The following is a 13618-nucleotide window of genomic DNA, read 5'->3' as shown; positions in this document are numbered from 1 at the left end:
GTTAAGTCTGAAGAGAAAGCTTCAGGAACTGAACTGGGAGCCCTTCAGTTAGTTCTGATTTGGCTTAATTGGTGTGTCTTGGCCCATGTGTCTATACCTGAATAATCGCTGTTGCCAAATGCATTGAGTCTTCTGACTGGCTATATGTAGGTTCATGATCACTCTTGATGTGAGGTTGAGGGTAAGCCCTCTGCCAGATGAATTCAGGGATTGTTTGCCAAAGGAAATTATCAGCAGAAGGAGAATTAATACTTGGCATGCGCTGACTATTGTCCATGTGTACGTGGGACTCTGTCCCCTCTTTTTAGCTTTGAGCTGTAGTCATCACTATGCTCAGTGGTTGTGTGTAGCCCACTAACATTAGAAAGTTCTAATTTGGGGCGCCTGGGTGGCTCGGGTCATGATCCCAGGGCCCTGGGATCGAGCCTCGCATCGTGCTCCCTGCTCTGCGGGAAGCCTGCTTCTCCCTCTCCCAGTCCCCCTGCTGGTGTTCCCTCTCTCGCTGTGTCTCTGTCAAATAAATAAATTAAATCATAAAAAAAAAGAAAGTTCTAATTTACCTGTAGTACCTCCTTCTTATATACTTTGTTAAACTTCCTGTGATACAGGGCTCTACTCCCACAGGGAGCTTTTTGCGTTGCTTTTAAGTTTTAGCTGTTCTAGACCTTCCATATTGAAAATAACATCAATTAAATGCTTATCCTATGCTGGACACTGTAGAGACTATAAAGAAGAATAAACTGTGGTCCCTGATCTCTCTATGCGCACACAGTTATTGAAGTAATTATATGCTGCCGAAACATACTGTGATATTCTGTACTATAAGGCATCGTCGTAGTGTAGAGAAATAAAGATTAATTTTGAATAAGAGGATCTAGAAAACCTTTGTTTTTGTTTTAACTTGCAAGATTTTAGTTGAACTTTGGCTGGTAAGTAATGGGAGGAAGGACCTTCCAGGATAAGGAACTAGCTTAAGCAAAGGCACAGATGGAGCGATTCAGAATGGATTTGAAACTAGCGTAGATTGAAGTGGTTGCCGTCATCTGTGTGGGCTAGTGAGGTAAGGAGTTGGGGGCGGGGTAAACATTAGGTGAAGATCAAATTGTGGAGGTTTTTTGAAAACCTGAATTAGCAGTTTGAGAGAGAGAGAGCACTGAGGAGATGGCAGAGGTTTTTCAGGAGAATAGTATGATCAAATCTGTGTTAGGAAGATAATTCAAATTGGATAGATTTAAGGGATTGTTTACAAGAGATAATTGGCCTGAACTATGAGAACGGTTAAAGAGAGGCAAGGGACATTAGAGAAATAAAATGTATCCTATGGAGTGGGTAAAAGGAGGGTGAAATGATTCTGAGATTTAGGGCATGCACAGCCGGCCAGTTGATCCTGGAAGGGTTACAAGTTTAAGCTTAAGAATTACATCTGTACTTAAAAATACTTGTTGAGCCTACAGGTCAGGAGGTCTGGCTGGCAACTATGTAAAAGTTGTTCCACATTTTGAAGGAAAGGATAGAAAAATATGGGATGTGTATTTCAAGAAAGCATATGACATAAGAAATGTCTTAGAAATGGCACGAGGATATAAACCTAAGTGGGAAGTAATAGTTCCTTACTAGATGAGAGGTTATTACCTTGGCTATAATGTGTCAGTTGTAGGAAGGAGGGTCACATGTTAGAATTATTTTTTATCTGATTATAAAATGTGGGAAAATAAAAAAATATATTGAGGAAAAAATTAGCCATAGTTTCATAACTTAGAAATTCACTAATATGTTTGTTTACATGTGTATATTTTTATATACTACATACATACATAGTAGGTAATATTTATTGAGCTCTTATTACATGCCAGGTACTATTCTAAGCATTTTACATTTAACTCATTTAATTTCAGAATGATCTTTTAAGGTAGGTATTATTATCTCCATGTTACAGACAGGGGAACTGAGGCATAAGAGGTTAAGACTTTGATCAGACTGCATAATTAGGCAAAGATAAAGCCAGAGTTCAACTCCAGAAAGTCTTAGTTTTCTAGTTCTTGATCTTGCACCTATCCTACTATATCTCTTACATACTGTGCTGACATAGGTATCTTTTCTGATTAGCATTCTCATTATTCAGTGGAAACCAAAGATTTCTGTGAGTTTTTAAAAAAATTTACTCCTTTTGGGGTGCCTGGCTGGCTCAGTCAGTAGAGCATGCCAGTAGGGCCTGTGACTCTTGATCTTGGGGTTGTAAGTGTGAGCCCCACATGAAGAGTTTACTTAAAAATAGAAAAAAAAATTTTAGATTATTCCTTTTGTATTTAACTCTTGTTACTTATTAACCATTATTTAGGAATCAATTAGATTCAAATAATGCACTGTTTCTTCCTATCCAGAGTCAGCTCAACTCACAGTACTTAATGGTACATACACACAAATATATATCCTTGGATGATGAGTATATCTACCTTTTACAAAATTGTTATTGTATAGTTTTTTTGTTCTGGACATCTTCTCATTTACTTGGACTTACATATACCCAGTTGTTTCGAATTTAAGAAATTAGATTTCTCTGTTGTGCTTTCATATGATTGTCATGTATAATTTTTATCTTTGGATGTAGATGGAAACGTTAGCTAATTTGACCCAAAGAAGAGAGATGACAGGAATTCAGAAAATATTGCTGGTTCTGCTACTGAATCCTATAATACTAAAAATTAATCAGCACAGTTAAGTTGCAACAATGCATATAAGAAATTTAATTCCTGTTTGCTGAAATGGTAATGATTAATCCTAATTGGATGCCTACATTTTCAGAAGGATGTGCCGGATGGGGTGAAAGAGCTATCAGAAGGTTCGGAAGAAAGCAGTGATGGTCAGTCAGACTCCCAGAGTTCTGAGAACAGCGGCAGCAGCAGTGATGGTGGCAGCAACAAGGAGGGGAAAAAAAGCAGGTGGAAAAGGAAAGGTAAATCCACCTGATCTCTCAATAAAGTACTGAATGCTATAGTACAAATGCTCTTGTGAGTAGCTCCTCTCTTTTCAGATCCCAGGACAGTCTGTCTCTTCCTTTCCTTTTATGATTGGTACCATCCAGTTGACTTTCTTGTAATGATGGAAATGTTCTGTGTCTGTGCTGTCCAACCCAACACAGCCAGTAGCTCAGTATGTCTGTTGAGCACTTGAACTAGGGTAGTTTGAGGAATGGAATTTTTTATTCTTTTTAAATTTTAATTTAAATAGCCACACGTGGCTAGTGGCTATCAGTTGGACAACATGGCTCTCTAGGTTTTACTTGGGTTAATATTCAGCTCTTGGTCATCCATAGCCTTTTTGAAGGATGCTCTTATCTGATTTGCCTCTTTAATCCTCTCTTCTAAAATTTGAGCACTTATTGCTCTAACAGCTCTCTACTTACCAGGAAAAGAATGCTTTTCATTTCTACTAGCGAAGACTAAATTTAGTCTGCTGTTCTTTGCTCTCCCCTGCTTGGTGTTTGCTTCATAGCTTACCCAAAAAACATTTTTTAGGGAATAATGTCTGTTGCTGCAGCTTCCCTGGGATGGATTTTCCACTTAAGAATAATTTTATTACCTATTCTTGCTAATTATATGTAGCTTCTTGTCAGAGTCTTCTTGTTTTTACCTCAATATTTATAAACTTAGCTGTATATGGCAGAGCAGATTTGAGCCAACTCATGATGGTTCCTTTACAAGGACTGATATAGTGATACTCTAGAACAAAATGACATCCAAGAATTTCCCTAGCTTGGATACCCTCTTCGGTTTGTGTTACAGGTGAGCTGTTTTTGGATCTAGAAGCTAGAGTTATGTTTGTGGGAATCCTTGATTCATTAGTTTTAAGTGCCTTTGGAACTTTTGATTTGGAACTGCATCAGAAAAATTGTCTGATTCATTACCGTCCCTGCATTCATGTGTGTGCTACTCCTGGAGATAACTAAGATAATTGGTGGCATCATTTGTGTTCTCTGGTAAAGCTACCACACATACAATTTGGGCAAATTTTGTAATCAGACGATTTTAGCTTTAAGATCACGATCACTTGGAGAGTAACCCAGACCTCAGATGTTAGGAACAAATGGAATAAAGTCAAGGTAAAGCTAGCTCCTGTAACCAGTATTCTTGAGATAGATTTTAAATCAGTAGTGAAAGGAGGTGTGGTCCAGGGCCTTATACTCCTCAGAGTCTACTAAGGATCTTTTTTTTTTTTTTTTTAAGATTTTATTTATTTATTTATTTGACAGAGAGACACAGCGAGAGAGGGAACACCAGCAGGGGGAGTGGGAGAGGGAGAAGCAGGCTTCCCGCGGAGCAGGGAGCCCGATGCGGGGCTCGATCCCAGGACCCTGGGATCATGACCTGAGCTGAAGGCAGACGCTTAACGACTGAGCCACCCAGGCGCCCCAAGATTCACAATTTCTGGATATGTCTAAAGACAGGAAAATCAGTAACTAAGTAGGCCAGACTAGTGAATTTGGGAACAGAATCATGGTCTCAGAGGTCATTCCTTTTCACTTTTCAATAGCCATATATGCTACAGTAGCTGTTTTGAGTAGTGGCTGTTACATGTTTGTTAAAGGTGATCTCTAAGAAATTCAGGTGTATTTATTGCAATACAGGAAGATCTAAGAAATAACAACAGAATCCCATTGTCAATAGGTTAATAGATTTAAATAGCATAACCTCCACTATATTTGGCATTATAATAGAAGATATTTAACAGCAAAGTAATAGCAAATTCAGAATTGTGGTCCAGATAAACTGTTACTGAACTGCCTTTGTATTCATTCCTCTTCTAGAAATTATCGCATTATTGAATATTTATCCTCAGTTTACATTAAGATGAGATGTTCTGTGAAGATCTTTTCTCATTATAGGTAGTCTCTTAAACTGGGAGTAGAATGGGCTATATATGGTGTTTGGATGGTGAAGGTAAGAGGTGAACGTAATGTCATATGGAATTCATGTTTACTCTTTGCTGAGTGACCAACAATGAGGAATGATTTAGTTTCTCATAGGATGTGCTTCTCTTGTTCATGGGTCATACATATGGTATGTGGCATAGATATGTAAATTTTTAGGTACATATTATATAATCTCTGAATGTTTTTGTTCTCCAGTGGAGATTAATGTGGAAAGCTTGTAGTTAGCAGTGATAGGAGCAGCGTGCAACAGAGCAGTTCTAAATCAGTTACAGTTATTAATAAAGGTAAAGCAAAGTAATTGTGCCTATTTCTTTGTCTTATTTAGGGTTTTTACTCTCAGTCTGACATCATTTTAATTCAAATGCATTGTAAGACAGGAAGAACATTGAGATAGTATCAAAACCCACTTCCTTTTATGTACAAAAATAAAGAGTTCTGACAGCAAAACTGATACTTCTAGTTGAAAATCAATAGAAACTCTCTTGATAATAGATACACCTTTTAACCAGATAGGAACAGAGAACAGAACTTTGAAATTCAGTCCAATATTAAAACTAGTTTATTGATTTCCATGTAAAGTGGAAGAACTTAGAAGTTCATAGTTTGGGTTCCTAATTATCAGACAGGAAACAATGTTCAGAGAAGAGCTTTATGGAATTCCAAGCCAAGGTAAGGTGGAATAAATTCAGAAAAAAAGATTAAAATCAACTTTTTCTGTTGCTTTGTTTTGCAGAATCATAGCTAAGCAAAGTCTCTGCCTTTTCCCCAAAATAAAATATAAATATTGCTTTATGAAGCAACGATAGAAGTATTTTTATCTTCTGGTAGAGAAAGTTTATTAAATTTTGGCCTGCTTTTAAAGTGTCTTAAGAAAAAAATTAATTATGTAAAATACACCTTTTTACTTACAAGGAATTACTAATTCTTTCCAGGGGCATAAACTAATGTTAATTTAATTGCTTGTTCAAAATTACTTTAAATCAGGAATTTGATAAATACTGTGTTTGGAGTTATTTCAAATACCAAAGACCTGCCTGCCCTCTAATAACCATTTCTGTATGTAAGTTTACTGAATGGGGATGATTATGTATATAATGTTTCCTTTAAAAAGTATACTCGGGAGAAAAACTCCTTTGGGCAAAGTTAACTTACATGGAGAGCAATCTTTGAGAGAGATCTTCTCTTTTTCTGTGGTGTGGTTGGTGGCTGAGTCAGAGGTTTTAGCTCTGTCATGTGTTAAACATGGCTCCACTGTTAGGACTTGGATAGGTAGGGTACCCAGAAGCAAGGAACGGTGCTCAGGTATGGCCTCTCCATCTTTGATTAGGGGATTGTTTGAATATTAATCAGTAGCCACAGCCTGCCAAATTTGAGGTAGACTGCACTTGGTGTGGGAAGTTAACAGTCTTTTAACTTCTGGAAATAAAATTCCTCAAAAGACAGACTGGTGAAAATAAAAACTCTCCCTTAAGAGAGGGATTGCTGTTTAGGAAGATTCAAACAATTTTGGATACCTCGGTTGTTAATCAGTCTTTCAGCTTTTAATCCTTCAACTATAGAAGGCTAAACTTCAATTTTGATGTTATTGCTTCATTATTTCCGATAGTATTTCTAATACTTGAGAGGGGCCCATTGAATATCTTCAGGAAGAAATAAAATAGGGATTATTCAGTAAAGCCTTTAATTCAAAGGTATCTAATGTGGATAGTCTGTATCCTTTTGACCTTGTTCAATATAATATCCATTGAAATGGAAAATTCTCCATGCTGTAATATATCTGAAAAGTAGTACCGTATGAATGTGTACTCAGTGGGTAGTAGTAATTGTCCAGCAACCTGAGACTATTTCAGTAAACTATGTAAAACTGGCTTTAAGTGCCTCAAGTTCTAGGGGCGCCTGGGTGGCTCAGTTGGTTAAGCGTCCGGCTCTTGATCTCAGTTCAGGTCTTGATCTTGGTTCAGGTCTCGATCTTAGAGTTTTGAGCTCAAGCCTCAAGTTACAAATTTGTTTTAAATAATTTTCTGGAAATAATTTTAAGCTTAAAAACTCATTTCTCTACTCGGGGTGGGGGGGCTGGTTTTTAAATCAAGTAACAAGTAACTGTGGGTCTTTTGATCAGAGTTTGTTAATATTTAAAAAAATTGTTAATATTTTATTATGTCTATGTATTTATATGAAAGCAAGCATTTTTTTTCCTAATCCAATACTAAAAATGTTCCTAAATAAGAGAGCTTTTAAGTGTTGAGCAGTCCACATTGGAGGACCAGTAGATCAGGATATAATCTTGAGAAGTATTATTTAGGCCATTCATTAGTTTACTTACAAAGTCAAAGAAATAGGGGTGCCTGGGTGGCTTAGTTGTTGGGCGTCTGCCTTCGGCTTGGGTCATGATGGGATCGAGCCCCGCCTTCGGCTCCCTGTTCCACAGAGAGCCTGCTTCTCCCTCTCCCACTCCCCCTGCTTGTGTTCCCTCTCTCGCTGTGTCTCTCTGTCAAATAAATAAATAAAATCTTAAAAAAAAAAATCAAAGAAATATCTCTATTTAGACTGCTTGCCACACTCATTCTTTGTCCAGTACGTATGTACTATTTGCCAGGTATTTGGGAAACCAGTTTAAATAAGGTGTGGGCCCCATCCATATCTAGAGGTATAGAAAAAGAAGCAGACAGTTAGCAAATGACTTTAATAAATAACAAGTGTTAATATGTGTCATGTTATGGCAGCATTAGAGAAGGAAGTTGTTAACTTTACCTGGGTTAGTATTATGTGAGCTATAGAATATTTTAATATACTTCCTTCTGTTGGGAGTATAACCTCTAAGGAAGACAGGATGTATCACGGAAAGAAAACATACAAAGACAAGAAGGTAGAAAGGAGGCCATATGAAGATAAGTTTGGGTGGAAAAGGAGATTTGTGGAAAGAAAGAAGGGGAAAGAAGTAGGGATCAGACTGTTCTTCTTTAGTGCTAGTCTCCACTATTTATAGGGTATTGCTCTGCATAAAGTGATTTCTTAGGAGATTTAAGAAATGTAGTATGTAGGGGTGCCTGGGTGGCTCAGATGGTTAAGCATCTGCCTTCGGCTCAGGTCATGATCCCGGGGTCCTGGGATCGAGCCCCGTGTCGGGCTCCTGGCTCAGCGAGGAGCCTGCTTCTCCCTCTGCCTCTCTCCCTGCTCATGCTTTCTCTCTCTCTCTGTATCTCTGTGTCTCAAATGAATAAATAAAATCTTTAAAAAAAAAAAAAAAAGAAATGTAGTATGTATGGATCAGAGAATAGCAACCCCACTGACTGTTTCAAATTTTCATAGCCACATACCAAGAGGAACCAAAAAAACATTTTTTTAAAAGATTTTTTTTGACAGAGAGAACCCAAGCAGGGGGAGCCGCAGGCAGAGGGAGAAGCAGGCTCCCGGCCCAGCAGGGAGCCCAACACGGAACTCAATCCCAGGGCCCTGGGATCATGACCTGAGCTGAAGGCAGATGCTTAGCCGACTGAGCCACCCAGGTGCCCCAGGGAACAAAATTTTTGTTTATAGACCTTTTGCTGTTGGTTTCCTCCTCTTGTCCATTTAAGATCTGAGTTAGTACACTGGCTTTTTTAAATTTTAATTTATTTTTATTATTACTGTTTTTTCAAGTTTTTATTTAAATTCCAGTTCATTAAATACACTAGCTTTGATTTGTTTTTCTATTGACTATTGTTTATTGTGGTGTCTCTCCCAATTGGATGGGGGCGTTTTTCTACTGACTATTGTTTATTGTGGTGTCTCTTCCAATTGGATGGGGGCCCCCAAATGTGGGGCGACAATCAGGTGGAAGCTGGTGGCGCTGGTAGCACGGGCAGTCAAAGAATTCACCTGAGGCAGAACGAAGGAGATCGAAGTTTACTGAATACACCACAAGGGAGCAGCGGGCAGGACAGCAAAGGAGGGAATATCTGCACGAGGTGGTGGTGAGGACTCTTTTTAAAGGGGGAGAGTTAGGACAGATGGGGATGTATGGAATATTCCCCGTTTTTGGTAACTGTGCCTGGTTGTAAGTAGCCCATTGGTCAGTTAGGGCTTATGGATATTTTGAGGTGGGTCCCCTGATGGGCCCTTCTGTATTCAGCCTGGGGGGCCGAGGTGGGCCCTTTTGCCTTGTTCAACATTCCATTGCTCAAGCCTGTTGCCTAAAAGTGACCTCTACATTTATGTTAGTTCAGTTTTCTAGTCACTGGTATTTGGGTTAAAAACATTCATTTCTGGGGCAGCTGGGTGGCTCAGTTGTTTGGGCGTCTGCCTTTGGCTTAGGTCATGATCCCAGGGTTCTGGGATCGAGCCCCGCATCAGGCTCCCTGCTCCGCGGGGAGCCTGCTTCTTCCTCTGCCCCTCCCCCCTGCTCACGCTCTCTTTCCCTTTTTCTCTCTCTCTCTCTCTCTCAAATAAATAAAATCTTAAAAAAAAAAAGCGTTCATTTCCATTTCACTCTTGAAAATCATTTGTTCTGGGTAGTAGATTTCCTTGATACAGGATGAGATTAATTGGTGGCATTAATTGGTTTTATTTGAAGTAGTATAGAAGTGTGAGGGATTATTTTTCTCCAAGTGCCACTTTGTAAGATAGGATTATGAACAATGTCTCAGTCCTTGTGGGACTTTGTGGGCCAAAACACTGGTGTCCTAGCACTAACCAATGGTCTGTGAAACCCAGGAAATATTGGAATGGAGGGAAGGCAAAAAATCGTAACAAAGGTTTGATCTCCCACTGCTTTGTGCTGATAATGGAAACTACAGAAATATGTGTCTTGCACATGAATTTGTACACTGAAATTACCTGCAGTACAGATAATATCTACCAAGAAATAAATGTCATTTGTTTTAAAAAAAAAAGATTATAAATAGGGGCTTGATGAAGTTAAAATGCAGCCTTTAATGTTCATTTTTCAAAGTGCCCTATTCTTAATATCTTTATCCTTTTTAAAATGTAGCCCTAGGAAATCTTGGTTCCTTATTTTGTAACTCTGGGCACTATTCCCATGCCCTTCCCACACATCCCTTACCCTGCATCCTCCCCTCCCCAGCTAGCTGATTTATTCTCAAACTTTTCATCACAAAGTACTATTCTCTTCCCTCCTCTATCCATTATGGACACTTATAATAAAAATGGCCCAGCAGTGTCAAATTTCTATGAAAATACCTAAACGCTTGTTCTCACTTTTTGTATTTATCATATAGCCGACCAGTCTTTGGACTACATTCCTCCTCTAAAGGAAGAAAAACATAAAATGATCTTGTTCCCCCTTTTTTGAATTGAGAGTGGAAAATAACTCTAGTAGACTTCATGAGTAAATAATGAACGGTAATGATTTTTTTTTAAAGATTTTATTTATTTATTTGACAGAGACACAGCAAGAGAGGGAACACAAGCAGGGGGAGTGGGTAGAGGGAGAAGCAGACTTCCTGCCAAGCAGGAAGCCTGATGCGGGGCTCCATCCCAGGATCCTGAGATCATGACCTTAGCCTAAGGCAGACGCCTAATGACTGAGCCACCTAGGGGCCCCTGTAATGATTCTTTACTAGCACTGCAGAGGCATTAGGCCAGCTCTCAGTCACTGCTCATCCTTCCTCAGAAGTAACTATTGTCCTGACTTCTGTCAATGTAGTTTTACCTGTTTAAAATTTTTTATTAAATTATATATATTCAGAAAAATGCACCTTATGCAGCTTGTTGAATTTTCACAAATGGAACAACACCGTGAACCATCATTCAGATCAAAGAACAAAACATTGTCAACACCCCAGTAGTCCTCTCTGTGCTCCCTTCTGGTAATAACCATTGCCCCAAAGTAACCACTGTAATAATTTATGATAGTATAGAGAAGATGTGTCTGGAGCAGAACCAGAAGCTGGTTTTAAACTTAAATCAAATCATGCCTTTTCTTTTTTTGGCCCAAATAATGTTTGTAAGTTTTCATCCATGTTTTTGTGTATATTCATCAAGTTCTTAAAACTGTATTCCATAACTGTTCTCCCCCAGTAGCTCTACTTATCTATCCTACCATTGATGAACATTAGGTTATTTCTAGTTTTTGCCTATTCTACTGTGAATGCTTTTGTATGTCTTTTTGTACTCGTTTCTTCTGGGTATGTACTTGGGAGCAGAATTAACTATAGTGTATGCTGCCAGACAGTTTTTCAGAGTGGTTCTACCAATTTATACCCCCCACCAGTAATGCGTGAGTTCCAGCTATTTCACATGCTCACTAATTGTCAGCCTTCTAAATTTTAGACTTTGGTTAGTGTATAATAGTGTTCCATGTGGTTTTAAGTTGTACTTTCATGATGGCCAACAGAATTGGAGTCCTTTTCATTATGAATCATTTGGATATCCTCTCTTATGCAGTGCCTTTTCCAGTCTTTTCCATTTTTCATGGGTCATCTTTTCCTTAGTGACTTGTAGTTTTTCATATATTCCCTTATTGAATATATATCTTGTAAGTAACGTCTCCCTCTTTATGTCCTGTCATTTTACTCTCTGAAAAGTGTCTTTTGACGAATTTCTCAATTTTAATATAATCCAGCACATCCTTAAGAAAATTGCCGCTCTCACTGACATGAAAATCCTTTCTTCTGGGCCATAAAACATGCCTTAACAAATTTAAAGGGATGGAAATGATCTAATGTCTGCTCTCAGTTCACAATTAAACTAGAAATCAGTAATAGAAAGATAACCGGAGGGGTGCCTGGGTGGCTCAGTCGGTTATGTCTGTCTTCATCTTGGGTCGTGATCCTGGGGTCCTGGGATCAAGCCCCACGTCAGGCTGACTGCTCATCGTGATCTGCTGCCCCTCCCCCCAGTTTGTGCATGTGCGCACTCTCTCAAATAAATAAAAATCTTTTAAAAAGAAAGATAACTGGAAAATTGGAAAATACATGGAGCTTAAACAACACACTTTGAGTAAAACGTGGGTCAAAGAAGAAATCTCGAGAAATTTTTAAATATTTTGAACTGAATAAAAGTGAAAACACAACATAACAAAATTTGTGGTATGCATTGAACAAAGCACTGATTTACCTTTTTTAAAAAACAGAAAAGACCTAAATAAACAAATTCAGGTTGAAGTAAATACCCAAACAAGAAAAATGTAAAACATGAGACTTTTCCACAGTGCTTTAAGAACTTAGATGAAATGGAATGATTTTGTAGGAAAATAGAATGCATAAAAATTGAACCCAATAGAGATAGAAAATCTAAACGATAAATTTTCGTACCAATAGGGATATAGAAGAGCTCCCCTTCAATTGAACAACGTACTTAAATGGCTTTTCAGGGAAATTCAACCATATGTTAAAGGATCAAACAAGCCTAATGTTTTAAAAACTATTCCAGTGCAGGAATAGTTTATATTATTCAGATTCTTTTAGGAAGTAAAATTTCAAAACTTTTTAGAGTACAGCGCCATCTTGGGAATACTGAGGGAAAATCTTAAAGTTAGCATATAAAATCCAACCATACGTTAAAAATTATAAATCCTAAACAAATGGGGTTTTAGGTTGTAAGTATGATTCACTACTGGGAAATCCATTATTATTCATCATATTAGTAGATGATATGGAAAATCCTATTGCCATTTCTATACTTGCTGAAAGGCCTTTATGTAAATTCAGTACTCAATAAAATTGAGAATTGATGGATACTTCTTTAACATAATAACTGAGTCAGAAAACCAGCATCTTAATGGGGAAACACTAGTGGCTTGCTCTTGAGCTAGAAGTCAAGAACAAGGTGCCCAGTATCTCAGTTCTTAGATCTCAACACAAGGAAGCAAGAGAAGCAGTTGGAACAGTGAGCAACAAAAAAGGGGGAAACTACTTCAATGTGCGGATGGTACAGTTATGGATCTGACAAAAGAATCAGTGGAGATAAAGACTGATGAAGAAGGTAAAGAATTTGGTAAAGTAGCAGATGTAAATAAAAATATTTGGCAACCAGCCATATTTAGATAAAGGGAACACATTCAAAATAACTACAACAGCAGAAACTCTGAGCATGACCTTTGTAAGATATGTGCAAAGGTGTTAGAACTGAATTTCCAAAAAAGGTGGAAATGGGTTCATTTTTCATACCATACTCTAGGATAAATTCCAAACAAATGAGAGATATAATGTAAAACATGAAACCAAGTACTAAAGGAAAACATGGTGAGTTCCTTTTAAAACCTGAGAATAATGAAACTTTTTAAACTGTTTCTGGAAGCATGTGATTTTATCCCCTGACTCAGCAAACCCACCTCTCAGAATCAGTCCACAGATACGTCAGCAATACAAAACAGCATAGCTTAAACTAACGCTTCTCAAATTTGAGCATGCATCAGAATTAGGTGTTTATTTCGACAGATTCCTGAGCCCTATCTTCAGAGTTTCTGATTCAGTAGATCTAGGCTGGGATCTAGTAATTTGCATTTCCAAAAGATTTTTTATTTTATTTTTATTTTTTTAAAGATTTTATTTATTTGAGAGAGAACGAGCACGGGGGAGCGGCAGAGGGAGAGAGAGAAGCAGGCTCCCTGCTGAGTAAGGAGCCTGATGTGTGGGGCATCATCCCAGGACCCTGGGATTATGACCTGAGCCGAAGGCAGACTCTTTTTTTTTTTTTTTTTTAAGTTTTTTTAATTTATTTTTTAGAGAGCGAGCGGGAGAGAAACAG

General features: G+C 38.1%; 1 protein-coding gene across 4 annotated transcripts in view; it reads left to right on the top strand.

Annotated features, from left to right (window-relative positions):
- ASXL2 (ASXL transcriptional regulator 2) overlaps positions 1–13618 on the top strand; it is a 136565-nt gene that overhangs the window by 83059 nt on the left and 39888 nt on the right. For all 4 annotated transcript variants that reach the window (XM_027621934.2, XM_027621936.2, XM_027621935.2 and 1 more), the window contains one exon: positions 2803–2953. In XM_027621934.2, the coding sequence (XP_027477735.1) occupies positions 2803–2953 (151 nt within the window). The remainder of the gene's footprint in view (positions 1–2802; positions 2954–13618) is intronic.

Source organism: Zalophus californianus, chromosome 8, assembly GCF_009762305.2.
Source record: "Zalophus californianus isolate mZalCal1 chromosome 8, mZalCal1.pri.v2, whole genome shotgun sequence".
Classification (NCBI taxonomy): Eukaryota; Metazoa; Chordata; class Mammalia; order Carnivora; family Otariidae; genus Zalophus; species Zalophus californianus.
This window is presented reverse-complemented; position numbering and strand designations above follow the sequence as displayed.